Source organism: Hypanus sabinus, unplaced genomic scaffold, assembly GCF_030144855.1.
Source record: "Hypanus sabinus isolate sHypSab1 unplaced genomic scaffold, sHypSab1.hap1 scaffold_47, whole genome shotgun sequence".
Lineage (NCBI taxonomy): Eukaryota > Metazoa > Chordata > Chondrichthyes > Myliobatiformes > Dasyatidae > Hypanus > Hypanus sabinus.
Window position 1 is genome coordinate 1,576,418 of NW_026781341.1, and position 27,726 is coordinate 1,604,143.

The 27,726-nt window shown below is 46.0% G+C and overlaps 2 protein-coding genes across 4 annotated transcripts in view; one reads left to right on the forward strand and one right to left on the reverse strand.

The window, feature by feature from the left end:
• The window catches only part of LOC132389087 (zinc finger protein 239-like), a 274,720-nt gene that overhangs the window by 145,535 nt on the left and 101,459 nt on the right, over nucleotides 1–27,726 (reverse strand). The window lies entirely within an intron of this gene.
• On the forward strand, nucleotides 336–1,961 carry LOC132389074 (gastrula zinc finger protein XlCGF26.1-like). Its single transcript, XM_059961487.1, has one exon. The coding sequence runs from the start codon at nucleotides 336–338 to the stop codon at nucleotides 1,959–1,961; it is 1,626 nt and encodes a 541-aa protein (XP_059817470.1).

Here is a 27,726-nt window from a genome sequence, read left to right on the forward strand (position 1 = left end):
ATTTAAGAAGTGGAACAAGGGATTCACTCTGTCATCCTTCCTGTTCAGACTGTGGGGAGTAATTCACTGGATCATCTGACCGATTGGCCTTCCTATCATTTTACACAGGGGAAAGGCCGTTCACCTGCTCAGACAGTGTGGAGGGATTCACTCGGTCATCTCAACTGAAGGTACATCAGCGAGTTCACACTGGGACAAGGCCATTCACCTGTTCTGTATGTGAAAAGGGTTTCAGACGGTCTTCCCACCTGTGGACATACCAGGCAGTTCACACTGGGCAGAGGCTGGTCACCTGCTGAATTTGTGGGAAAGGATTCACTCAGTCATCTGACCTAATGGATCACCAGCTAGTTCACACTGGGGAGAGGCCGTTCACCTGTTGGGACTGTCGTAAGGGATTCACTTGCTCATCTAAACTGAATGTACACCAGCGAGTTCACACTGGGGAGAGGCCATTCACCTGCTCAGACTGTGGTAAGGGATTCACTCGGTCATCCGACCTACTCACACACCAGTCAGTTCACACTGGGGAGTGGCCGTCCACCTGCTCAGACAGTGGGAAAGGATTCAGTCATTCATCCACCTTACAGAGACATAAGCGAGTTCACACTGGAGAGAGGCCATTCACCTGCTCAGACTGTGGGAAGGGATTCACTCGGTCACCCGACCTGCTGGCACACCAGTCAGTTCACACTGGGGAGTGGCCGTTCACCTGCTTAGACTGTGGGAAAGGATTCACTCGGTCATCTAAACTGAAGGAGCATCAGAGAGTTCACAATGGAGACAGGCAGTTCACCTGCTCAGACTGTAGGAAGGGATTCACTCGGTCATCTAAACTGAAGGAGCATCAGAGAGTTCACAATGGGGAGAGGCCGTTCACCTGCTCAGACTGTGGGAAGGGATTCATTCAGTCATCCCACCTACTGGTACACCAGTTAGTTCACACTGGGGAGCAGCCGTTCACCTGCTCAGACTGTGGGAAGGGGTTCACTTGCCCATCTAAACTGAAAGTACATCAACGAGTTCACACTGGGCAGAGGCCATTCACTTGCACAGAGTGTGGGAAAGGATTCACTCAGTCATCACATCTACAAGTACATTGGTCAGTTCACACTGGGGAGAGGCCGTTCACCTGCTCAGACTGTGGGAAGGGATTCAAATCGTCATCTCATCTGAAGGTACATCAGCGACTTCATACTGGGGAGAGGCCATTCACCTGTTCAGACTGTGGGAAAGGATTCACTCAGTCATTTCATCTACAGAGACACCAGCGAGTTCACACTGGGAAGAGGCCATTCACCTGCTCAGACTGTGGGAAAGGATTCACTCAGTCATCTCATCTACAGAGACATCAGCGAGTTCACACTGGGGAGAGGCCATTCACCTGCTCAGACTGTGGGAAAGGATTCACTCAGTCATCTCATCTACAGAGACACCAGCGAGTTCACACTGGGGAGAGGCCATTCACCTGCTCAGACTGTGGGAAAGGATTCACTCAGTCATCTCATCTACAGAGACACCAGCGAGTTCACACTGGGGAGAGGCCATTCACCTGCTCAGACTGTGGGAAAGGATTCACTCAGTCATCTCATCTACAGAGACACCAGCGAGTTCACACTGGGGAGAGGCCATTCACCTGCTCAGTCTGTGGGAAAGGATTCACTCAGTCATCACATCTACAGAGACACCAGCGAGTTCACATTGGGGAGAGGCCATTCACCTGCTCAGTCTGTGGGAAAGGATTCACTCAGTCAACTCATCTACAGAGACACCAGCGAGTTCACACTGGGGAGAGGCCATTCACCTGCTCAGACTGTGGGAAAGGATTCACTCAGTCATCTCATCTACAGAGACACCAGCGAGTTCACACTGGGGAGAGGCCATTCACCTGCTCAGACTGTGGGAAAGGATTCACTCAGTCATCTCATCTACAGAGACACCAGCGAGTTCACACTGGGTAGAGGCCGTGCCTGGCCAAACTTAATAAACCTCGCTGGGTGAGTACTGCGTGATATGTCCCCTGTTATATTTTAGTACTCTGACATAAACAGTACACAATATGTGATCAAACAATTGAGCTTTATAATTCCAACTTTGACCATAGTGTTAGTAAAGAAAACAAAAATAAAAGAAAAAGGGCACGCTCTCTTCATTCGCATCTTCTCATCACTCCCCAGCAAAAGACCACGAAAAACTCTCTTCCAGACACACATGTTTTGTCGTTGGACAGCCCCACACTCCAAAAACCTGTCCTCCCCAGTCATAAGAGAAACATTGCTGCTACAGAGAAACCATTACCTCAGCAGTGAAACATTACTGAGAAGCCATTACATTAGCAGTGTTACACTTGTGACACACTGCTGAGTTCACACTGGGGAGACAGTTTCAGGAAACTGCATGCTGGATATTTTTCCATCACCGTTGCTGAATGCTATTTTGAGAGTGACTATCGGTACTGAACTCTGCAATTATTGCTGCTGTTCACCTCACCCAGTTCTGCACTCTGGTCACTGGGCATTGGAGGAATTTCTTCTGCTGCATATTCATCTCTAATGTGACTGGAGTTTAATACTGTATTCTGGATCTGTGATAAATAAACCAGTTCTGTTTTAAACTCTGTCTCCAGAACTTATTGAACTTATAACACAACTAGTGTACAATAGAGAGTCAACTCAGGCCTGCTGAACCCTGCAAGTGATTCTCTTCCATGACAGTCCTTTTATATCCTCCCTTGTTGATCACCTCTTGCTCTCCCTGTGGGATGGGTTCCAAACAGTCACCACTCTGTGGGTGAAGAGGTTTCCCTTGAATTTCCTGCAGACTGAAGTGGAGTTGACTGCAGTTCTGTCTGAGATGTTCTTTGCCCCTCAAATCTCAGGACTGAGGAAGAAAGACATTGGTAGTTAACCTCCTTATTTAGGGCTCATTTCACCATTATGGGACATTTTCCATGCTTCTGAAGGGTTGTTGAAAACTCTACTGTACTCTAAAGACAGAAAGCAGAATGGAAAACCATTTGTTGGATGTCCAATGAAGCTGGGTCAGAAACCAGAGGCAGGTCCGCTCAGGGCAGAGTTTGGGGCTCTGGACGATGGTCGGGGTCAGAACGTATGATGAGGAGAAGGGAATCAGCAACGAGGTGCGGCAATGAATGAAAGAGTAGCAACATATGGAAGCTGATTGACAGAGAAAGTCATTTATTTGTCTAACTGGTGACATAAACAATGTCTCTTGTAAGGTGCTCCACTGGTCGAGGAACACGTGTGTTTTGGGAATTGTTATATCTATTGAGGGAGTTGTTCCTGCTTGGTAATCCTGAAATATTATATCCAGATGTTTATTATGGATTGTCCTATCTGAAATAATAATATATTCATTATCATATAAATTGTACTTTTTGACTAAAAATGTATTGGGCTTGAAATTATGGTGCCTTTATGAAGTGATGGAGGGCATTCATGAGTTTGTAGTTTAAAGCAAGATTTTGGTGAATGATATTTGCCACTGGATTGTACCTTTTTAAGCAATCCGATTGAGTTAAACTGCTGCAGGATCCAAGGAATGTGTTGGATTGTGTCTCGTTTCTCTTGGCATTTTCTGCACTTACTGCTTTGTTTGTTTGTATTTCATGAAGTTTCGATTTGTTTTCGTTTTGTTACCCACCTTGTCCTGTATTTCCGCAAGGAATCCCTCTGTTTCTGGGAAGAGGACTCCAACTCTCAGTCATGTGCTCGATGCTTTCTTGTCACCATCGAGTCTGCTCAGATTGTTGGGATGTGTCCCATGGAGGGTCATACTCATTTCACTGGTTAACGTTTTCTTGCATAATGATGATTCATTATTCTGAGTTGGCCTCTCATGTACAGTGGCGTGCAAAAGTTTGGGCACCAGTGGTCAATATTTCTGTTACTGTGAATAGCTAGGCGAGGAAAAGATGACCTGATTTCCAAAAAGCATAAGGTTAAAGATGACACATTTCTTAAATATTTTAAACAAGATTACTTTTCTTTATTTCCATATTTTACAGTTTCAAAATAACAAAAAAGGAAAAGGGCCTAAAGCAAAATTTTGGCACCCTGCATGGCAAGTAACACTTCCTTTGGCAAATATCACAGCTTGTAAACGCTTTTTGTAGCCAACTAAGAGACTTTCAATTCTTGTTTGGGGGATTTCTGCCCATTCTTCCTTGCAAAAGGTGTCTGCTTCTCTAAGATTCTTGGGCTGTCTTGCATGTATTGCTCTTTTGAGGTCTATCCACAGATTTTCGATGATATTTAGGTCGGAGGATTGTGACGGCCATGGAATGATGAAGTTAAAATGGAACTTTGGAGTTCTCTAGATTTCTAGCATTTGCAGGTCCTCTTGTTTCCCAGATATTTATATGTTTCCTAAAAGAACAAGCTGGTAGTGGGTTTGTGCTGCTCAGTTGGTAAAATGTCAAATAAAATCATTAGAAATAGGTGGCATAGGGTTGGGCGGTGTAAAATCTGTGGGTAGAATTAAGCAACAGCAAATGTATGAAAAAAAACCCTGATGGGAATTGTATAGAGACCTCCAAACAGTAGTAAGTATGTGGTCCACAAATTACAATGGGAGATAGAAAATGCGTGCCAAACGGGCGACGTTATAACAGCCATGGGGGATTGTCATGAAGGTGATTAGGAAAATTAGGATGGTGTTGGTCTCAAGAGGAGAAATTCCTAGAATGCCTACAAGATGTTTTTTTGTAGCAGCTCATGGCTGAGCCCACTTGGGGATCAGCTATTCTGGATTGGGTGTTGTAATGAACAGGAATTAATTAGGTTACTTAAGTTTAAATAACCCTTAGGGGCAAGTGATCTTTACATGATCAAATTCACCCTGACATGAGGGAAGGAGAAACTAAACTCAGATGTGGAAGAAAGAGAATTGAAGAGGCATGAGAGTGGAATTGGTCAAAATTGATTTGGAAAGAACACGGGCAGGAATGAAAACAGAACAGCAATGACTGGAATTTCTGGAAGCAATTCAGAAGGCACAGGATATATACATCACAAAGAGGAAGTTGTATTCTAAAGGTAAGTTTACAAAACCGTGGCTGATTCGAGAAACCAAAGACAACATAAAAGCCAAAGAGAAGGCATAGAGCAAAAATTACTGGGAATTTAAGAGGATTGGAAAGCTTTTAAAACCCATCAGAATGCAACTAAAATAATTAAGAAGGAAAAAATGGAATACATAGGTGCGCTAGCCAGTAATATTCAAGAGTGTCGCAGAAAAGAACTACGGAGCAGTCGGACTCAGAAAGCATCTGCTTCAAAAATCTTTATTGGCACATGATACCTGGAGAGTACAGGCTCCTAAAAGTGGAGCTCCGCGGCTCTGCCCAACGGAAGATTACACTCACATTTATACCCCAAGCATACGTGACAAGAAGCCGTTAAACCTGAAGGAGGAACTCCCGCAATTCTACCGAATAGCGAAATAGCAAAAATATGTCCTTGAGCAGCTAGACATTTTACTTAAACGTTGGTTCTCAAAAAAATATGTCAGGCAAGCTGGCTCAACCGCAGACATATGAACATTCTCAGAACAAAGAAGTGCAAATACATTTATTTTTACCTCTTGGTTGCGAGGCATATTTCAGTCACACAGAGTACATTAGTTACAGATAAATAAATGCAGACTTCGAATTCACATTTTAAAACAAATCATTAGTCCCTCAATGCCCATTCCAATGCAAGGCCTTGATATTTTCTTCCACAGTTCCCTCCTTTTTAATCAGAATCAGACATACTTTATTGATCCCGAGGGAAATTGGGTTTCGTTATAGTCACACCGTTATATATCTCGCTATAAATAAATAAATAATAATAGGTAAATTATTACAAGTGGAAATGTCCAGGCCCAGCCTATTGGCTCAGGGTGTCTGACACTCCGAAGTTTAATGGCCACAGGCGTGAATGACTTCCTATGAAGCTCAATGTTGCATCTCGGTGGAATGAGTCTCTGGCTGAACATACTCCTGTACCTAACCAGTACATTATGGAGTGGATGGAACACATTGTCCAAGGTGGCATGCAACTTGGACAGCATCCTCCTTTCAGACACCACCGTCGGAGAGTCCAGTTCCACCCCCACAACTTCACTGGCCTTACGAATGAGTTTGTTGATTCTGTTGGTGTCTGCTACCCTCAAACGGCTGCCCCAGCACACAACTGCAAACATGATAGCACTGGCCACCACAGACTCGTAGAACATCTTCAGCATCGTCCAGCAGATGTTAAAGGACCTCAGTCTCCTCAGAAAGTAGAGACGGCTGTGACCCTTCTTGTAGACAGCCTCAGTGTTCTTTGACCAGTCCTGTTTATTGTCCATTCATATCTTCTAAATTAACATTTCTTACCGGGGTATTTCCTCCTCCTTCTCATAAGGGGGTCAATATCCATGGGGAAATAGACTCTCCTTCCCTGGGTACACCTCTTCACCCCACCAGTGCTCCTTGCTGGCTGTGTCATTCATCATTTGAGGTACCATAGGGACACCTTCAGAGACAGACCAGGCTCTTTTCATTAATCGATAACAGCACAATCGCAATGCTTCACATACACGACACCCTAAATCACATATCATCGCCACTATAATTGTTCCATGCGTTATCCAGCTTCCCCAGCCAGAAAACCATCCCTCTATTATTTCCCACGATTTCGTTACTAGGGCAATGAGGCCATAAAAGAGGGGCTGTAGCCAGGAAAATATTCCTTCTCCTAACACTGATTTAACCCACTTAAAGAAATCCCAGCCTACTGGAGGTGCTTGAGAGTTCAGTCTGTGCATTCCATCTCGCAGCTGGGTCATATGTTCTAACACGTGGGTCATATTTTCTGAAGCATCGGGTATGTAGGTGCAACATTCTTTCCCTACTAACGCACAGACCCCTCCTTCCCAGGCTAGTGCTTCCTCTCCACTTTCCTTTTTCTTTGTACTTGCCCTTCGACGCTGTTAGATAATCAATCAATCCCACCCCCATTATGATTATTACCCCTACTTCCTTCACGTTAGTCCTCTGCTGAGTATATATTTTGTTCATAACCAGTCACTATGTATATAAAATGAGGTGCTGGTTAGAATAGATTTATGTTCCAGTCTCCCATTAGCACTTGGTTCTTGGTTCTCAGCACCGTTCCTCCCGGGGAAGATGTCACTCGTTCAGTGTTTTATTTCGTCCTCGTCGTGGTGCAACTTGCACCTGCTGGTATGTGTTTAATCAGGTTTTTTTCCTTCATCTTAACGGCTGTACGGGTCGTCAGCAGCGCTAGGAGGTGGCTTTTCCACCCGGGAGATAAAAAATCTTTAATCATTGATCTCACATATATTCTATCTGCCGGCTTAACGCAGAATGTTACCTTCTGTTAAAGGTGCATGGGCTTGACGGACACTCTCATACAATTTCTCTGCCTCCTGACACAAGGCCTGTGCGTATTTCAGTGTCTTCTCATCACATCATATTAGCGCTACCATCTCTGGGGTCATGGGAGGTCCTGTTGTAATAGGCCGCCCCATCAAAATTTCTTGAGGGGTATGTCCTGTATTTCTGTTCTTCTGATTTTGCAGAGTGTACGTTACTAAGAGCACAGCCTCTGGCCATCCGAGACCGTTTGTCTGACAACTTTTGTCAAAGCCGCTTTTATTCCCCCGTTTGCTGCATCCACCATACCCAAGGACTGAGGCTGGTAGGGGATACGCAATTTCTTCTGGAACCCCAAGGCTTTCTTCAGTCCCTGTACTAATTTATTTGTAAAATGGGTTCCCCTGTCGCTACTTATCCCTGGGGAAATTCCAAACCTAGGTATATATTTTTTTTCATCAATATGCTCACCGCAGTTCTTACATCATTCCTCCTAGTTGGATCGGCCTCCGCCCATCTGAAAAACACGTCTACTATTCGCAGTATATATTTAAACCTCCTTTCACAGGCATATGTACAGGTCAATTTGCAGGGGCGTGCCACTGTTAAGTGATGACATGCTGCATCCCTCCTCTGGCCATGTGCCAGGCGAGCCGGGGGCAAAAATAAACTATGCGGGCACAATACTCGGCCGTCTGGGTGACGCCACAGCCCGGTATTCCGGTAACGTGCAGATCGGCTCCAGGCACATTTCTCTTCCAGTGAGGCAAGATTTTGGGCTTCCTGCAACTGCTGGACGTCGATACACACAGGGAGCTCCTTCCCTCCCGATTCAACCCGAGGGGTCTGTAGCGCAGTTTGTCCCTGAAGGGCCACCTGTTTAGCTACCATGTCTGCATTTCTCTTGGAGACCTCATTCTGGGATGAGGTGTGCGCCTCGCACTTAATTATCACTAAAGTCTGTGACAACTGTACAGCTTCTGAAGGGTTCAGTGCGAAGGAGGCGTGTTGAATCGTTTTCCCCGAGGAGGTGATGAATGCGTTATTTTCCCACAATTGTCTAAAGTCATGTGCTTCCCAAACGCATAACGTGAGTCGGAATAAACATCGGCAGCGTTTCCTTCGGCCAAAACGCAAGCGAGCTCGGGTAACGGCAGAGAGTTCCGCCGCCTGCGCTGATGATCCTGTTGTCAAGGCGGAAGGTTCTGTTACCTCGTGGGGAGTTACTACAGCATACCCTGCCAGGAACAGATCATCTCTTGGGCGGTGCAAAGAGCCATTTGTGAAAAGAATTAAATCAGGATTATCAAAAGGTTCGCTTCTCCGGTCTGGTGTGGGAGTAGTAGTCGCTTCCACTGCGAACAGAGAGTTAATGCCATCCCCATCCTGCTGTGCAGATGGTGACATAACAAAAGTTGCTGGATTAATAGCCGGAGATCTTTTGTACGTTCAGTTGCATCGAGAGAGAAGAATCAGCTCATAACCTGTCCTTCTAGCCGTGGTAAAATGCGGAGTCGCCGCTGAATTCAACAGCATTACAGCAAGAGGTACCATCACAGTACACGGGCGATCCAATGCAAAAGGAATAGAGTTTTCTACTATTGCATTAAGGTCATGGTTGGCTTTGTCCCTTTCGGGTGGCCATTCCACGATGAGGCTCTCCGTTTTCAATGTACCCCGCCCCCCAGACAAGTTGTTGCTTAACTTCGACAGAAGCACAATTGAAACCATCCTGGCCAAAAGCGCCACGGTGTGGTATGACAGCTGCACAGCCGCTGAGCGACAAAACCTGCATCGCGTGGTGAAGGCGGCCCAGCGAATTGTCAGGATGGAGCTCCCAGGACTGGACACCATCTATTCCAGCAGACTCAGGAGGAAAGCAGTCAGCATAACCGGAGACACCACACACCCCGGCCACTCCCTGTTTGACCCGCTGCCGTCCAGCAAAAGGTTCAGGAGACTAAAAACCAGCACAAATAGACTGAGGAACAGCTTCTACCCCAGAGCCGTGGCCTCCGTCACACCAGTTCCACAGAACAATGACTGAAACTGTGAGCACACACAAGGACTCAAATACTTGCACTAACGGCACTTTGTGCATTACTGTGATATTCTGCTGCTGATGCAACTTATTTTCTGCTACTTAACCATTTAATACTGTTTTTATATTACTGTCTTGTTTTTATCTACCGCTTTGTTTGCCGGAGAGGAAGCCAAACAGAGTTTCATTGTACCTATGTATAATGACAATAAAGATCATTCAATGCAGCAGAATACACTACTGCATCCCTCTCCCGGTATTCGGGAATCCACTGTCGACAGTGCCCTACTATGCCCAGGAAAGAAAGAACGTCATTTTTTATTTTGTTTTGGGGACCGGGATCTTCTTTATTGCTTTTATTCGATACCTTCCCAAACTTTGCCAAACTTCACTGAGCAAGAACCCAAGGTATTGGAAAGACTTTTGGCAAATCTGCATTTTCTCCACAGCCACCCTGTGACCTCTTCTCGCCAAAAGTTCAAGGAGTGTTAAATAATCTGTCAGACATTGTGGCCCTGTAGCAGAAGCTATCAGGATGTCGTCGGCATACTGAATCAGCGTGGAATATTCAGACAGCTTCCATTCGGCAAAATCATTTTTAACTGTTGCAGCATAATCTCTGGGGCTTTCGGTAAATCCCTGGGGCAGACGTGTCCACGTATATTGCTCATTCTTATAGGAAAGGCAAATAAATGCTGGCTATCCTCGTGCAAATGTATGTATAAAAATGCTGAGCCCCGATCAACTAAAGGTATTGACGTAAGCATAATGTTGGTGTGCGGCACCAGCGGAGCAATAGGGATGAATATCTTGTAAATGGCTCTGATGTCCTGCACAAAATGCCACTCATTACTCCGGCCCGTTTTTTTTTTTGAATAGGTAATATAGGGGTGTTACACAGGCTTTACGATTGCACCAGCATCCCCTGCTGAGATGAGTCAATTACTGGAACGAAACCTTCTTCAGCTACTGTTTAATACAGAACAGTGGCACATTCTTTTTTTTTAGAGTAAATTTATGCGCCGGAGCTGTTTGGGTCTTTCCCACATGATGTTTTATGTTGGGCTCAGAGGTTCCCTACACCCGCTCTGAGGCTCTAGCGGGAAGTACAGGGTCTTCTGCTGGTGGTGGTTGCTTTTCAAAGGATGTTTCCCAGCTCTCGGACTTTATCATATTTCTGCCCTCCATTTCGTTAAAGAATTCTATTCGCGATTCTTGTCCCAATACCGGCAGAGTTATAATATAAACAGCATTGTTTTTTTTCATCTCCAATCGTTTTATCATCCTTCCGATATCTTTAAGCTTTGCTGGTGGCTTTATGGCCACTGTCAAATGAGGCATTGAGGTCGGAATCATTTCTCCTAATCTTCCACTAAAACTACTAGGAGCCTTAATCCCTCGGGACCAAAATACACACCCGGTGTTGCCTTCCCCTTTACCGTTTACATAAGGGTGCACAGTGCGGGTCAGTCTGTAAACCGTAACAGACCGTGCAATGGAGCTGCTTCTTTTCCCGGCTGCTGTTAATCAAGAATTGCAGATTTTACTTGTAGATGTTGGCCCGTCCTATCAATGTGTCAGACAGTCTCTGAACCTGACGAGCATGGAGATTGCTATCCAGCTGCCGACAGCAGAGTATGGGTCCTGAACTGTCCTTTTCTAGCTCGATCATTAATTTTAGCATTTCAGGGATCCTAATCTGAGGAAGCTCCGTGTACATACCTTCAGCTGTACAGTGCAGCTTTGCCCCTAATTTAAAAAAGGTCTGTAGACCCAGCAGGGGAAACGGGGCTGTTTTAGATACAATGAAGGTATCTGTTAAATGCTTATCCTCCATTCTGTTTTTCTCTTTCACTGCCTCTTTTTTGTTTGCTTTTCCCGGCGTTTTTCCCCCTCTGGTACTGCTGACACTTCCTTCAGCTACATCAGTTTCAATTCCTCTTTCCTGAGACCCTCCACTCGGTAGAGTGATGTCTGCCCCGCTGGGGGTGTCAGGTGCCTGAATCTCTGGCATGGGGGCTGTAGGGAATGGGTGCGGGTCGTCCCAAGGCGGTCGTCGTCATTATTAAATTGTCTATTTCACTATTGGGTGCCAGTGGGTCTCTGGCCGGTACGGGGAGTTATGGATAAAGTCCAGAGGCAGGTTTCTTTTCAGCCCTTTTAATCTCCTTTACTTTGGAGGTTGGTGTCGTTTTAACAACCTCCTTCAATCGTTTAAATCGTCTTAACATGTAATCAGCATCCCAATTTGGGTCGCCGTCCCCATTTTGGGTGGCGTCCTCCCAGAACTGGATTGGTTTCAAACTAAAATTCCCCCCCATACGGCCAATCCGCATGTGACCACTCATGCAAATCACTACCGAATGTAACCGCATGAGGATCATCTCCGGTCTCTCTGATTACCATATCCGCCGTGGATCCAGGCGGGACTAAGGAGTCTCTTATATCCAGCTGGTGCTGTCTTATCTTTTCAATCTTTTGTGGCGGTCTTTTTCCTACCTGCAGTTGAGTGTTCAAAGCCTTCGTCTTCCCTCCAGAACTCTTTGGTCAATTAGCAGGACCCGCGCCAGCCGACTGACTGCTCGCACTTCCCGTTTTTCCTCTTTAGGATTTCAGTTTCAGTAAAGACAGCACGAAGTTTCATTATTCACGCTATGTGCACAATGAGCGGCCTGGTTTGTTTCCTCAGTCTTTCCACAAGTCTCTGACTTCGGTAAATCGGTAGCTTCCTTGGTATCCCACGAGTACCCGCTGCAGTCACCCTTTCAGCTTGGACCCAGGACACCTGCCTCCCACTTTCAGCTAGGAGAGTGACTATCCTTCCCAACTTGCAAGGCGCCTGCCTGTCTTGCTTCTCCTTTTCCGCCTAGGGTTCTTTTTTTGGATGCTGCTCTTCCAGCCTCCCCCTTTCAGCTAGGAGACTACACTGAGGATCCCATCCTCGTCGCCAAACTGTTGTGGAATAAAAATCTCAGGAGCAGCAGACAGAATAGATGAGGCCGACACAGAGAATTGTTTCAGACTAAGGGGTTATATTATTTGATATCATGAAGAGCTCAGACACCTAAAGCGGAGTTCTGAGACTCTGTTCAACAATAGATTACACTCTGATTTGTACCCCTGGCGGACGTGACAAGAGACGCTTAAATCTGAAAAAGGAGGGAACTTCATTTACAACTCGTCAGAACAGCGAAGTTGCACCACATGTCCTTGAGCGGTTATACATCTTAAGCGTTAGTTCCCAGGACAGTATATCAGGTTTTCCCGAGCGCAGACATGTGATGATTCTCAGAACAAGGAAGCACAGATATCGTCATTTTCCCATCCCATCTGCAACGCACATTTCAGTCGCATAGTGTACATTAGTCGCAGATAAGTGATTAGGGACTTCGAATTCACATACTAGAAGAAGGTAATTAACCCCTTAACGTTCGTCACAATGTCTTACTATTTTTCTTCCACAGAACCAAAGCCGCAGATTTCCCGGTGTAATACTTTGCTTTCCGCTTCTGACAACAGATGCCGACAAACCGATCAAACGTAAAAGTGACAGTGAACCAGTCAGAACACTCTGTGGCTGCTTTCGACAGGACAGAGATCACAGTGCATACGGTGGTGATGTCCAGGAACGTCCCGGGGAAGTAATAATAACTGAACCGCCACATGATGACCTCAAAGATGATAGTTAGTAGACCCGCCATTGGCATGGCCACCAGGTAGCGAGTGGTGCAGGTAGAGAGGCCGCACTTTCCCCGGGACAGGATCATAATCGCCACTACATTCACTGGGGGAACAGCAAAAAGAATGAGTGAATTACTGTCTCGCCGTTCCGCGGGTCACATGGCACTGCTAATCTGGAAATACAGAACGGTCAAACTTTTCGTGCTACTCATTTCTGGAGGTTTAAAAGGCGTAAAGCGGGAGGCGGGGACGTGCCCACGCATACGTGCTGGGCGAACGGGTGCGGTACTCGGTACTGGAAGAGGAGCAGTGTTTGTGGAGGACTGTCCCGTTCCCGTCACCCATGTTCTGACACTCTCCCCATACAGTGGACACCCGGCCTCTCGGTCGCTCTTCATGTCCTGGATACGATGCGGAAAGCAAATTTATTTCCTCCGTCTGCATACCTCAGTCTCGCTTGTTTTATATTCTGCAGCCACTCATTTCCTTCAGGCTTCATCAGTGGATGCTATCAGAAAGTTTCAGTTTTCGCTTTTAAATATTTTGACCGACCTTGTGAACTTTCAGATATTTTGCACGTTAGTGCTTAAACCATCCAAAGGAATAACAATATATGTACCTCAAAGCATCTGCCTCTTGTCCTGGTGGTAAGGTGAAAGTTGATAGAATAAGGTGGCTATGGAGAGGTGGGCAAACTAGAAGGTGACGGGGGAATCCAATTGGTTGCATTTGGGGCACGGAATAATCGCCTGGGAGGTGATGAGTGGAAAAGGCAAAGATCTGGAGAAAGTATCTGACAGGAGAGGAGAATGGGTCGTGGAAGAAAGGGAGAGAGAAGGTTTTACCATGGCCCTCACAGTCCCCCCACCTAAACATCATCGAAATCTCTGGATAGATCTCAAGAGAGCAGTTCCTGCAAGACGGCCCAAGAATCTCACAGAAGCAGAAGCTTTTGCAAGGAGGAAAGGGCGGAAATCCCCAAACAAGAATTGGAAGACTCTTAGCTGGCTGCAAAACACGTTTTCAAGCTATGATACTTGTCAAACGGGGTATGACGAAGTAGTGGCCATGCAGGGTGCCCAAACTTTTGCATCGGGCCCTTTTCCTTTTTTTGTTATTTTGAAACTGTAAAAGATGGAAATAAAAAAAAAAGTAATCTTGCTTAAAATATTAAGGAAATGTGTCATCTTTAACTTTCTGCCTTTTGGAAATCAGGTCATCTTTTACTCGCTTAGCTATTCACATTTACAGAAAATTTGACCAACTTTTACATGCCACTGTATCCCAGGTTTAAAGCCATGCTATTTGACCGTCTGAATTCAACTTCGGCCCTTCGCCCAAAGCCTCACTCAGCTGCCTGTTGGTGGATTCTACCGCATTGTGTTCATTAAACTGCTTCGATATGGATTGAAATACACCCAGGGAAATGAAGAAGAGTCACCCACCTCATAAAGCCATGCCATCACCTTAGGAAATTGACTTTTTAGTGGATAGTTCGACATTGGGGATCATTCCCTGTAATGGTAACCGCATCACGAACTCCATTCCCTCTTACTGAACACAAGTAAACTCGACAGTTGAAGTTCGGATCTCGCTGTTGTCTGCTGATAGGGTATTGAAGAACGTGCCGATGTAGGACGCAGTCAGCGAACTCTCTTTGCCGGCGCTCCCTGCTCAACCTGAGCAGACGGAGAAGAGGCCCGATCTGACCGCTCAGTGAATACCGCCCGATCTCCCCAGTGACGGCAGCATTTCCGCCAGTTGAATTGTGTTGTTTCCGTCACCGAGCTGCAACCGCTTTGCAGGTTAAATAGAGCGACGAGTATTTACGCTGGGGTGCGGGATTAGTTATTCAAAGCGGTGGAGCGGTGACGAGAGCGGGAGTATGGGGAAAATAAAAATAACAGTTAGGATGAGTTTAAGAATTGGTACGAGGTGGAGTTCACAGGCTGCGGGTGTCACATGGTCTGTTGATGTGTTGCGTTGCTGTTGTGTATCTCTCGGGATCTCAACCAGTTTTATTCTCCCCGCTGATACTTTCTCCAATGGCCGCCAATTCTATAGTGTCAAGATGGAAAACACTACGACCGCCTCTGACAAGAATTTAAATATTCTGTTTATTAATTAATTTAAAGGTCGCCATGAGCGGAAATTTCGTTGCGCTGATGAACTGCTCTCTGAACTTGGACTGAGTTACCCCATAAATAAACGTGTTTGTGCAGCAACTTAATATCAGCAACATGACTCCAGTGTGTTCAAATATGTATTCCGAATCGTTGTAATTATTTTGATTCAATCTGGAAAACGTGTAATAAAGGAATTCGGCAACTGTCACGGACCACAGGATGATGAAGCTTCCGGAGATGGTGAGAAGTAAGATCACAGACCTCCTCCTGCTCTCCATCTCCGGGTCACTGCGGTTCTCCGCCTCGCTCAGACCCCTCAGCCCCTTACGGACGCGACTCGTCACTAAAATGTGTCTGACTGTCAGCGCGTTGAGCAGTAGTATTAACACGAACGGGAGTAATGGCGTTAGAACGGTAGAAAACCAGCTATATCCTACCCATACGGGATCCGTATAGTAGCCGGCCTTTGGAATACAGTCCCAGGGTATATTGTCAACCACTCTCGCCGGCTGGTATATAAAAAAGTAGGGCACATTTTTAAAACAGAGCAGAACACCGCTTGTTGTGAGAACCACAGCCGCAGTTTCCCCTGAACAATACTTTGTTTTCCGCTTCTGACAGCAGATGGCGACAAACCGATCAAACGTAAACATGACGGTGAACCAGACAGAACAGTCAGTGGCTGCCACTCCCAGGGCAGAGATCACACTGCACACAGGGGTGATGTCCAGGAAAGTCCCGGGGAAGTAATAATAACTGACGCGCCACAAGATAACCCGAAATATGACGATTAGTAAATCCGCCGTTGCCATGGCCACCAGGTAGCGAGTGATGCAGGTGGAGAGGCCGCACTGTCCCCGGGATAGGATCGCAATCGCCACTAAATTCACTGAGGGAAGAGAAAAAAATGAAAGAGTGAATGGCTGTTCCTCCGCTCCCCGAGTCTCAGGGCAGAGATAAGCAGGAAACTGAGATCAGACAGACTTTGCAGACAGCTCATTTCTGGAGCTTTAAAAGGTGTAAATCTGGAATCGCAGACGATTCACACGCGTGCATGTTCGGTGAAAGGCATGGGTACACAGCACTGACAGAGGCGCAGAGTTAGGGGTGGATTGGTTGTCAACTGGACACCGTAGGCACTCTGGGGAAATAATACCAAATCTTTAACCATCAGGTTTCAACTGATGTGTAAAGCCTGGATACCTCGGCAGATTTCTCAAAGCAAATTCATTTTCACCGTCAGCATTCCTTCGTCTCCGTCTAGACTCCCCGTTGGGCGGCCGCCCAATGAGTCCCCGCTTGGTTCGCTTCTTTTACATTCTGCAATACATGCCAGGTTTCCTTCACTCTGTGTCAAGGATTCCGATCAGAAAGTTCAATGATCGCATTTTGATATTCTGTCTGGCTCGCTGAACTTTTCAGCTACTTTACACGTTAGTGTATAAAACATCACAGATAATATAGGTTTTTCAAATCGTCTGCTTCTTCAGGAGTTGATCCAAATTGCTGCAGCAGGATTCTAAATGATTCGATGCTATTGTTACGGAGCGGAGTATCGCATGAACCTTACCCCGTCTCACTGCTAATGGACCCCGCTGCTCTGGCTCTTAACTCCCTCTTCACTTCACCGAAGAGGACACCGAAACAAACACTGGCACACTAAAACACACAGAGACGCTTATTCAGAAACTCCCGGTGGTTTGGGATCCAACACTCAAGTGATGTCTACCGCTCTCCCCTGAATCACAACGGCGATTCACTTCCCACTTTAATTACAATTGCTTAAAACATGGCGCCAATCTGTTAAATCTGAATCTAAAGCCTGTTGCACCATTGATACGCAATAACACCGAGCCGGTTGCTAGTTTGTTCGACTATCGGAGCTTACTTTGACTAGTGGTTTGCAATGATAAATGAAAACCAGTGTCCAAGTGAACTCCGACAATCCACCTCGGAACGAACACGGAGCATTTCACAATGTCTGCACCGCACTCACTGATACACCGGCATCACAACGCTGTCAGTAACTGGACGAGTCCAAACACCGCGCATACAGAACTGCCAATGTTAGTTCTTACCGGGAACACCAATAACGGAAATGATCATGAAATATATCTTTCTGACACGGTAAAATGTTTCAAGCATGTTGTGTGAGATTCAGCCTGTTTTCCAGCTGCCCGCGACCTCGCTGAATAAACTGAGCTGATGAATCTCTACGGTCATTCATTTATACTCGCTCCAGCACACTGAATATTCAATACTACACAAGGCTGACGTGTCTTCCAACAGCTGGGGTAAAATAGACATGATGTCATTCAAGAAAAATCCCAAGTGTGATGAGGTATGGATGTATAGTTTGACACGAAATTGCAAAATCTCAGAGATGAAGAAATTACGAATCGAGAAGTCAGTGAATGTGGCTGTGAAACACTCTCCGGATCACATTCTCATCATTGTTATCGTTGATCTTCTCCATTCTTAAACTCCATAGACTTTATCCCAATAGAACAATGCTGAACTGTCATTGGGCTGTTCTGTTTGACTCTGGAAATTGTCTCAGTTATAGATCTTGCAATAGAACTATTAAGAAGAATATGTTATTTGTACGTACCTCTAATATACCGAAGAACCTTAAACTAATGTGGGATCGAGGCTTATGTAGATCCTGAACGCATGCAGACCTTTAAGAAATGTATGATCGTTTTGTCCAGATCCTGGGTTCCATCCGCAATTCACGGTGGCTAACCATTTCAAATTCTATCCCCATTCCCGCTTCGACTTGTCGGCTCATTGCCTCCAGTTCCGCCAAGATGAGGCCTCTTTCGGTTTGGATGGGACACATCTCACTTTCAGTCTCGGGAGCCTCCAATCTGATGGCATCAGCATCGATTTCCATAACTTCCAATTTTCCACTTACCCCTTCCACATCTTTCGCACTCTGGTCATTTACCTCTTCTCCTGACCAGCCTCTTAACCTACACCCCCCTCCCTGGGGGCCCTGATCCTTCCCTTTATCCCAGTATCCACACTGTTCTACTACCATATTTCTTCTTCTCCAACCCTTTGCCTTCTCCACCTACTACTTCCCAGCCACTTATTTCTCCACCAACCCCGTCCACCTGACCAACTATCACCTTCTAGCTTGTCATACCCTCCCTCACCCAGCCTTCTTATACAGCCATCTCTCCCCGCCCCCAGCCTGCAGAAATGTCGCGGCCTACAACGCCAACTGTTTGATAATTTCCATGGATGCTGCGGATGTGCGGAACTCCCCCAGTATTTTGTATGTGCATCAAATTAAGGCGATCCCTCACATGGTTCGCACCGCTATGACGCAAACATGCTTAATGAATTGTACACATGACCCTCGAATTGGTGCAAATGCTGAAACCGACAGAGCATCTGCATTTATTAAATGTGTGCCAACAAAGACAATTGATTTGCAGATACAAGGAATTGCTAGCGTTGTTGACAGTGCCAATGAATGGTCTGAACCGAATGCCAAACGAGAAGAGCCTTTCACTGTGTATAGAATCTCCTCGCAGTAATTAGACAATAGGTTGCCCGTTACGGAATGAAATTGATCAGTCTGTTAAATGGCCCGCGACGGGCAGGCCGTGGTCAGTATCGAAGGACGTGGTGATTATCTGCCACGGATGAGTAGGGCTGGGATATTCACAAAGTGTGAGGGGGTTCTCGAGAGTGTTCATGTAGGGACAGACAACGAAATGGAAATTCAAACATCAGTGAAGGCGGGAATACGGATTGATAAAATGGAGTTGAACACATTGGAAATGTCTGCCTTCACGGACGCGAAATGTCCCGATGCAATGATACACAATATTGGTCAGATTCGAGTTTCTGCTGCCCTTCAGTAAAGGATGTGATTGCAGTGGTTACCCCAAGGAAGTCCCGAACATGGAATTCGTGAATTTCATTTTCCAGTTGCAGTGGAGGGGGAATCGTTGCTTCGCACAGAAGTTTAATAATGCCGAGCGGCTTTCATGTGTTCATCAGTGAAATCGTTTCACCATGCCAGGCGCATCCAATAAGGAGGAAATCGGTACAGTGGAAATGTCAGTTTCAGCGTAAATTAGCGAAAGCGGTTGACTTGCCTGTTTCATTCTAATGTAAGCTATTGACACAGCGATTTTAGTTTCATATTTGCCGAGAGAGAGAGAGGGGGGGGAGGGGAGAGAGAGAGGAGGGGGAGAGGGCAGAGAGAGAGAGAGAGAGAGAGAGAGAGAGAGAGAGAGAGAGAGAGAGAGAGATAAACAACTCGTTCTAAGGAATACTTGTGTATGGTTACATGCTTCATCCTAAGCATTCGGCTTCATCACACATTAATTCTTCTCGCACTGATAATCGGACTTTTTTCTCTGACTGCGGCGTTCTCCACCGCCTTCGTGAGACAAGCCAACATACATGAGAAGAGCGGCATTTCCTCAACCAATATGGATGCCTTGCAAAGATCGGGAATGAGCTATTATTCTTTTTCTGACACCGGCTGAACTGCCCTCTTCTTGGACCATGGTGATGTCCATGACCCCTTCTCGTCCCGGTACCACATAATTCTAAAGACGGACAATATTTGACGCTGCACGGAGAATGAATAAAGCACCATGGTCTAGCTTATCTTTCACCGTCTAGTCATCTCCATGTTGGAAATTGATACACTGACACTCCTGACCCTGTCCTGCGGGTCAGTGTAAACTGGCTTCTCTTTACACGCACCCAGTTCACCGGACGAGTTTGACAGGTCTTTGTTTCTATTTTAGACCTTGAAACGGCATCTGACAAAGACAAAGGCACTGACCGAAACAGGCCGATCGGTGGAAGGAAATGAAGTGGCGGAACTGGTTGAGGTTGTGTAATGGTAGCTGAATCTCATATGAAGAACAGTTGAGCGAGCTCTTAGGAAATTAAACCCCCAAAGCGGCAGTGTTATAAATGTAGAGTAGGTTTTCCGACCCCTCCACGGGCAGTTAAAGGAGAGTAAACGGGAAACGGAGCCTCTGCTGTCCCGGCGTTTCCCTTGATCCTGACGCAATCTTCAAGTTTCTGACTTGGGTTCATCCACTTCTGCGATGATTGGTCTCCTCAGAGTTGTCGCTACCTGTACTCCAGAAATCCTCTAATCCTATCATTTTTCCTTATACTGGTCGCACTGTTTAACACAATGTCCAGGTGCAGTTTGAAAACAAAACAAAATGATTGCCCTGTGACGTCTTTACTTTTCCACCCAATAATTTCTCCAAGAGAAGTTCAGATAAATACATGGATGGGTGAGTGACCAGATGCGGGTTAATGAAACTATGCCGACAACGCTGACCAGATGTACCACAGGGCCCTTTTTGTGACGTAGGGCTCCATGAGTCTAAACATAACACAGCTTTTGATTTCGGAACTACCCCCTGCAGCTCACTATGTTGTGAGCTACAAATAGTCCAAATTCCTGTATTTCCGCGGATGAGAATTCCTTTACATACTTTTCAACTTAGTGGCCCTGAACTGAACACTTCATCTCACTCAGTTAGTTTGCTTACATCCTGCTCAAGCCTCTTGAAATGATCACCATACGAAGGAGAATCGAGTTGAGTCACTAACAGAATTGGAAATTGGCGTCACTCGGCCCTCAGAGCAGGCGACAAGGCAGCCCTAGCAACAACGAGGGCCAAACTGTCCCGGGCAATCAGAGAGGCAAAGCGTGTACACGCCCTGCGAATCCACAGCCACTTCCAGGACAGCGGCGACAAGTGCTGGTGATGCCTTTCTCCAAGATGAGTTGAAGAACTTCTACGCTCCTTTCGAGGCGGAAAGTGACGTGTTGGCGGGGAAGACCACTCCTCCTTCCAATGACAATGCTGTGCCTTACCGTGGCCGATGTGAGAAGATCCCTGTGCAGGGTCAACCCCCGGAAGGCTGCTGGACCAGACAATACTCCTGGCTGAGTGCTTTGAGGATGTTCAGACCAGCTAGCAGATGTTCTCACTGACACCTTCAAAATCTCCCTGAGAAGCGCTAACGTTCCAACTTGCTTCAAGGCCGCCACCGTCGTCCCCGTGCCGAAAAAGTCTTCAGTGTCCGCCTTAAATGACTACGGTCACGATGCACTTGCATTCATCATCATGAATTGTTTCAAAGGGCTCGTCATGAGGCACATCATGACCCTACTGCTCCCTTCACTGGACTCCCTGCAGATCGCGTATCTTTCCAACCGCTCAACAGACGTCGCCAACGCCATTACCCTGCATCTGGCCCTAACCAACCTGGACAAAAAGACACATACATTCGAATGCGGTCATAGACTTCAGTTCAGCATTCAACATAATTATCCCTCAGAAACTGATTGGAAAGCTGAGCCTACTGGGCCTGAACACCCTCCATCTGCAACTAGATCCTACACCTCCTGACTGGGAGACCTCATTCAGTCTGCATCGGGAGCAGCATCTCCATCACCATCACACTGAGCACGGGGGCTCCCCTAGGGTGTCTGCTCAGTCCACTGCTGTTCACTCTGCTGACCCACGACTGTGTTGCAACACACAGCTAGAACCACATCATCAAGTTCGCCGATGACACGATCGTGGTGGGAAGAATCAGCAAGTATGATGTGTCAGAATATAGAGAGGAGGTGCAGCAGCTAACGGACTGGTGCAGAGCCTATCTCTGAATGTGAAAAAAAAAACAAAAGAAATGGTTGTTGACTTCAGGACACTTCAGGAGCGTCCACTCTCCGCTGAACATCGACGAGTCCTCCGTTGAAATTGTTAAGAACACCAAATTTCTTGGTGTTCACCTGACGGAGAATCTCACCTGGTCCCTGAACACCAGCTCCATAGCAAAGAAAGTCCAGCAGCGGCTCGACTTTCTGCGAAGGCTGAGGAAAGTCAATCTCCCACCATCCATCATCACCACATTCTACAGAGGTTGTATTGAGAGCATCCTGAGCATCTGAATCACTGCTTGGTTCGGAAATTGCACCATCTGGGATCGCAAGAGCCTGCAGCAGATAGTGAGATCAGCTGAGAAGAACGTCGGGGTGTCTCTTCCCGCCTTTGCGGACATTTACACCACATGCTGCATCCGCAAAGAAAACAACATTATAAAGGAACCCACACACCCCTCATGCAAACGCTTCTCCATCCTGCCATCTGACAAAAGGCAACGAAGCATTCGGGCTGTCATGACCATACTGTTTAACAGTTTCTTCCCAAAAGCCATCAGACACCTCTATTCCCGGAGCCTGGACTGACACCAAACTACTGCCCTCTACTGTGCCTACTTTCTTGTTTATTATTTATTGTAATGCCTGCACTGTTTTGTGCACTTTGTGCATTCCTGGGTAGGTCTGTAGGTCAGTGTAGTTGTGTGTTGTTTTACGTATTTCAGTGTAGTTTCTGTATTGTTTAATGTAGCACCATGGCCCTGGAAATCGCTGTCTCGTTTTGACTGTGTACTGTACCGGCAGTTATGGTCGAAATGACAATAAAAAGTGACATGACTTGGCTTGACTTGACAATATACTTATTAATTTAAGAAACCCACCCGGATGTCCCATCTGAACCACTTGCACTGACTATTGCCTTGTCCTAGAAATTATCTTTACAAGACAGCTGATTCCAGCAGTCATCAATACTCTTCAGCGATTTTGTTCCTGGTGTCAGTGATCACATTAGCAGAGCATGGGACCGGCATCGGGTTCTCATACGACCATCCAACACCTGCTCCCATGGCTTCATGTGACTTTGCGTTGCAGAGGGTGCTATGGAAGTGCTGCATCTCGCCCCAGGGTGACCTGCAGACTAGTGGTGGGACGACGCAACTTATACTTCGTTCGGTAGAGACGGATCTTGTAAAACTCTATCAAGTAGCTCTCAACCTCCTATGCTCCAAAGAGAATGTCCGGAATGTCTTAACCACGTAGCCTCATGGTAAACATCCTGTGCAGCCTCTGTAAAATTTTCAAATCCTTTCTATAAGGAGGCGCTCAGAACTGAACACAATATTACAAATGTGATCGGACCAGTATTTTAGAGTTACAATACCTCGCAGGGCTTTAACTCAAGCCCCTGACTAATGAATTAAACACCCAATACGCCTCCTTAACAAACTCATCAAAAAAACAACTTATCTTAGCAGAGAAGCTTTGAGGAATCTTTTGATGTTGACCCCATCATCCCCCCTGTTCTACTACACTGCTGACAATGCTGCTATTAACCCTGTATTCTGCCGTCTCGTTCGTCCTTCCGAAGCGAACCAGTTAACACATCTCCAGGTTGAACTCCACCTGTGTCACATCACAGAATTCAGTCAAGCTCGTGAAGCATAACCTGCTCCTCACAGAGCCATGCTGACTCCCCGATCAGGATACGCTTCTCCAAATTCTTCTAAATCCCGTCAAAAAAAGAAACTTCCCCTAAAGCTTCCCACCAATGAGGTAAGACTAACTGGACTATAATTTCCAAAGTTATCGCCACTCCCTCTCTTGAACAACGGAATAATTTTTTCCAAGCTCAAATCCTCTGGCAGCCCTTCTGTGGCCAGTAATAACACAACAATCATCGCCAAGGGAGCGGCAATCTCTTCCCTCGCTTCGCGCTGTGACCTTGGGTATTTTCCGAGCACACGAGGACTAATCTATCCTAAAGTCTTTTAAAATTTCTCTCTCTTCACCTCGACATGTTCCAGCACGTCAGCACATTTAATGCCTTCACAAACTTCAAGATCCCTCTCGGTGGTAAATACTGAAGTAAAGTCTTCATTAATGTCTTGCCCCAACTCCCCGATTCCAGGCGCATGTTTCATCGTCTATCCCTGACCATTCCTACCCTCACTGTAATCATCCCCTTCTTCTTCACATAAGTCTAGAATGCCATGGGGCTTTCATTAATCTTCTTTGCTAAGTCTTTCCAAAGACCTTTCCGGCTCTCTAGATTCCGATTCTTCAGTTCGTCTCTGGCTGAATTGTAACTCTCTACACTCCTGTCTGATCCTTGCTTCCGAGATCTTAAATCAGCTTCGTTTACCTCTTGACGAGATGATCCACACCTCTTGTCACTCATGTGTCTTTCACCCAACCATCCGTTCCCTGCCTCAATCGGACAAATCTACCCAGGACCCCATGCAAGTGCCGCCTACCATCCCTCCACATTTCCGTTGTGTATTTCCCAGAGCACATCCGTTTCTGATTTAAGGTCCGTTTCCAGATATATAGCACCATAATTCCACTTCCCATAACTAATTACCTTAGGGATTGTAAAAGAGCTGTGGGGAATTTGTGGACCCACATGATTCGAGGATTGACAGGGGCTGTCGGGAGAGAGGAGTTTGCAAGCGGACCCGAGGTATTTCCAGTTGTGTCTGAGCCTGGAGGATTTAGGTGAGGGGGTACGGAGGTCTCGGAGGGTTAGGGAACTCCCAGATAAGTTGACCTATGTAGCGCCTGTGGGACGGGGCGTCAGGTTTACTGTTTGGGGAGCAATGTAACTGTTTGCGCCTGGGTTATGGTGTGTGTTGGCAGAAAGAGTGGTCGAGTTATTTAACAGTCATGAGGTCATGAATTTTATTTGGTGCGGGAAGATTGTAAAGGGGTTTCTTCTTTGTCTTTGTTATAGCGCATGTTAATCAAAATGGGTTCTTAGTTTTGTTCAAAGTAGGAATGCTTCTTTGTTATGAGAGAGTACTGGAAGCTTGTTTAGGTTAAAACTTACTGATCATGAGAATTGTATTCATTTGTTAACCAATGGGGATTAATGTTGTTCTTTCTTCTGGGTCTGTAAGCTATTGTTGGCGGGCTTTTGGGGAGTCGGCGCGAGGGGGTGAGAGAGAGAGAGAGGACGCGATGCTGTAAACTGGGCGACGGAACGGACCCAGAGCGGGTGTCCCAGGCCAGGAGGTTTGGCGAGGAGAGGAGAAGAAGACAGACGTGCCGGGGGGAGGAGATTTGGTTGATCTCTGCGGGTGGTCCTGAGCTGCGAGTCGAGAAGGTCTGAGGCAATTAAATGGTGGCTAGAAGACTTCGTTCATTGAGCTCCAAAGGTTCTGCACGAAGTGGTTTGGACTTTGATAAATTGGCGCCTTTTCTTTATTTTCCTTTCCTTCTTATATCCTGCATCTTTATTAATCACTTAGTTTTAGTAATCTCTAAGAAGTGTAATCAGTTCATCGCACATGGCGTACTATCTGTTAATTGGCGGGATTGGGGACATCACACAACATTCAAACAAGCTGATTATCCAGTTTGGTGGGGTCGACGGCTGCTCCCCCAGACGGAAGAGAGCTGAGCGAGCCTGGGGCAAGCTAGGGGGTTACATGTGGAAAGTTTAAGGAAACATGAGGAGAAACTTCTTCATTCAGAGGGTCGGCAGAGTGCAGACAGTGTTACCAACGCAAACGGTAATTGAGATTTCACTTTCAACGATTAAGAGATGATTGGAGAAGTACACGGATGAGAGGGATATGGATGGACAGGGTCCGGGTAAGGTCGATGGGATTAGGCAGTGTAAATAATTCCTCACTGACTGGACGGACTGAAGACCCTGTTTCTGTGCAGTGGTTTCCTGTGGCTCTATGTCTGGATTACAACGTCAGTGTCTCGCAACACCGACCAATCTAGAAAGTCGTTGATACTGCTCGATCCCTCTGTCCTTGCACACACTGAAGCATGGAGACTGAGTAAAATGGATGGTTACAGCATGAGGAGATAGATGTGAGATGATAAAGGGAGTATCACACTGCTGAATATACCTTCAGAAAGGTGTTAGAGACAATAGTTCAGGTCTGGAGGTGGGTGTGAAAGTGGTCCCAGTACAGGGAACAAATCAGTTGCTTCGGCTGTGGTAATGGGGATCATTCGCCCCGATACTATACAACAAAGGGTTCATTTAGCCCGAATCCTATCCTTGGACAGAAATTTAAGGTCAGAAACCTTGGCAGCCTTTGGAGGCTTGCAGTTGTGGAGTCGTCATGTTTTAATTGTGTTGAATATTAACTCGGGGGCACATTACCGTCGGCGTCTCTTTGTCCCAGAGTCGAAAGGCTTTATTAAAACTTGCATGATTGCCATTACAGATGTTTGTTAACTGTTGTACAAATAAGACCATGCTATTTTCTGCGATATTTTGAAAATATGAATGCATTGCAGATTTAAAATACAGCATGCGGTTTGGACATAAGTGATGTCAATTGAAAGAGAGAGAGAAAGATTAGGGTCATAAATGACTTTATGTCAGTTGTGTGTTTCTTTAGTTTGTGTTGGTGGGATGATTGAATTAATCTTCTTTTTCACCATATACGTGGCAACAAAATTTGTGTCATCTTGCGAGAAGTGATTTCCAGGAACTGATGCGAAATTCGAAGGATGCATATCATTCCGAAATTCTATGAAGTGCTGGTGTAGGTGAGCCTCAGCTCCCCACATCTCACGCTCCCATCTCTTCTACAGAATACGTGCTGAGGCTGAGGAAGTTGTTTGTTCTGTATTCTCCAATTGCCTGTGATGGTTTTGAAGGGAGACAAGTGTGTGCACGGGTGTTTGCTTTACCCTCGCTGTATTTTTAGTTTGTGTAGTTTTGTATGTTTCTTTATTATTAATTCAGAGGGAGACTCGGATTTCCCACCGGCCCTCTGGATTCAGGGTTAAATGGATCGAAGTTTCAGCGTATCTACACCCGATATGATAAACCCACGATTTCGAAGTGTTGGGAATTGAATTGGGAAATTGGAATTGTCATTCTAGAAGGATGGTTATTTTAATGAGCACCAGAAGCTGCTCTCAACACTATTAAATGCTGGTTTCAAGTTGTAGGTCTTCATTGGAAAAGATTGTTTTGAAGTCATTGTAACATCTGCCCTGTAACATGGAAATGACTGGTCAGCTTAGATAAAGTGGCAGTGTAGTCAATATCTCAGCGATTTTCTTACGTCATCAGCCCTAATTCCATAAATTATCCAGGTACTGTTGTGTGATCAGATTGAATCGATTATTTCCCTGAGCCCTATTTCTCGGAACACTGTAACTGCTGAGTGCAGAAGTTGTAAAATGTCCCAACATGTCCATCCTCTTAGCGGGACGCGGCTGCCCGCTGTCTTCCAGCCAGAATTCACTCTATCTACTACATCACCTGCCTTCTGTTAGGAAGTCAGTTCTGAATCAACGAAGGATTACCTAGATCACATGCCCCCTGACTATCGGAATTCATATACCTACATCGACTATTCAGATAACTCAACCTGGCTCATATAAGACAACATACCTCTCACAGAGCCACGTTGTCTCTCCGTAACCAAACTACGTTTCTCCAAATACTCATAAATTCCATCTTTAATAATCCTCTATAATAGTTTACCCACTACTGACGAAAGACTCACTGGACGATACTTCCAATGAAAACCGCTATTACCTTGCTTCAACAATTGAATAATATTTGCCAACATCTAATCTTTTAGTTCTACGTCCATGGCCAGGGAGGACACAAATATCCTGTCCA

Bases quoted from the DNA above. Each gene is read 5' to 3' on its own strand.
- LOC132389074 (XM_059961487.1), top strand. From the start codon at position 336: ATGGATCACCAGCTAGTTCACACTGGGGAGAGGCCGTTCACCTGTTGG.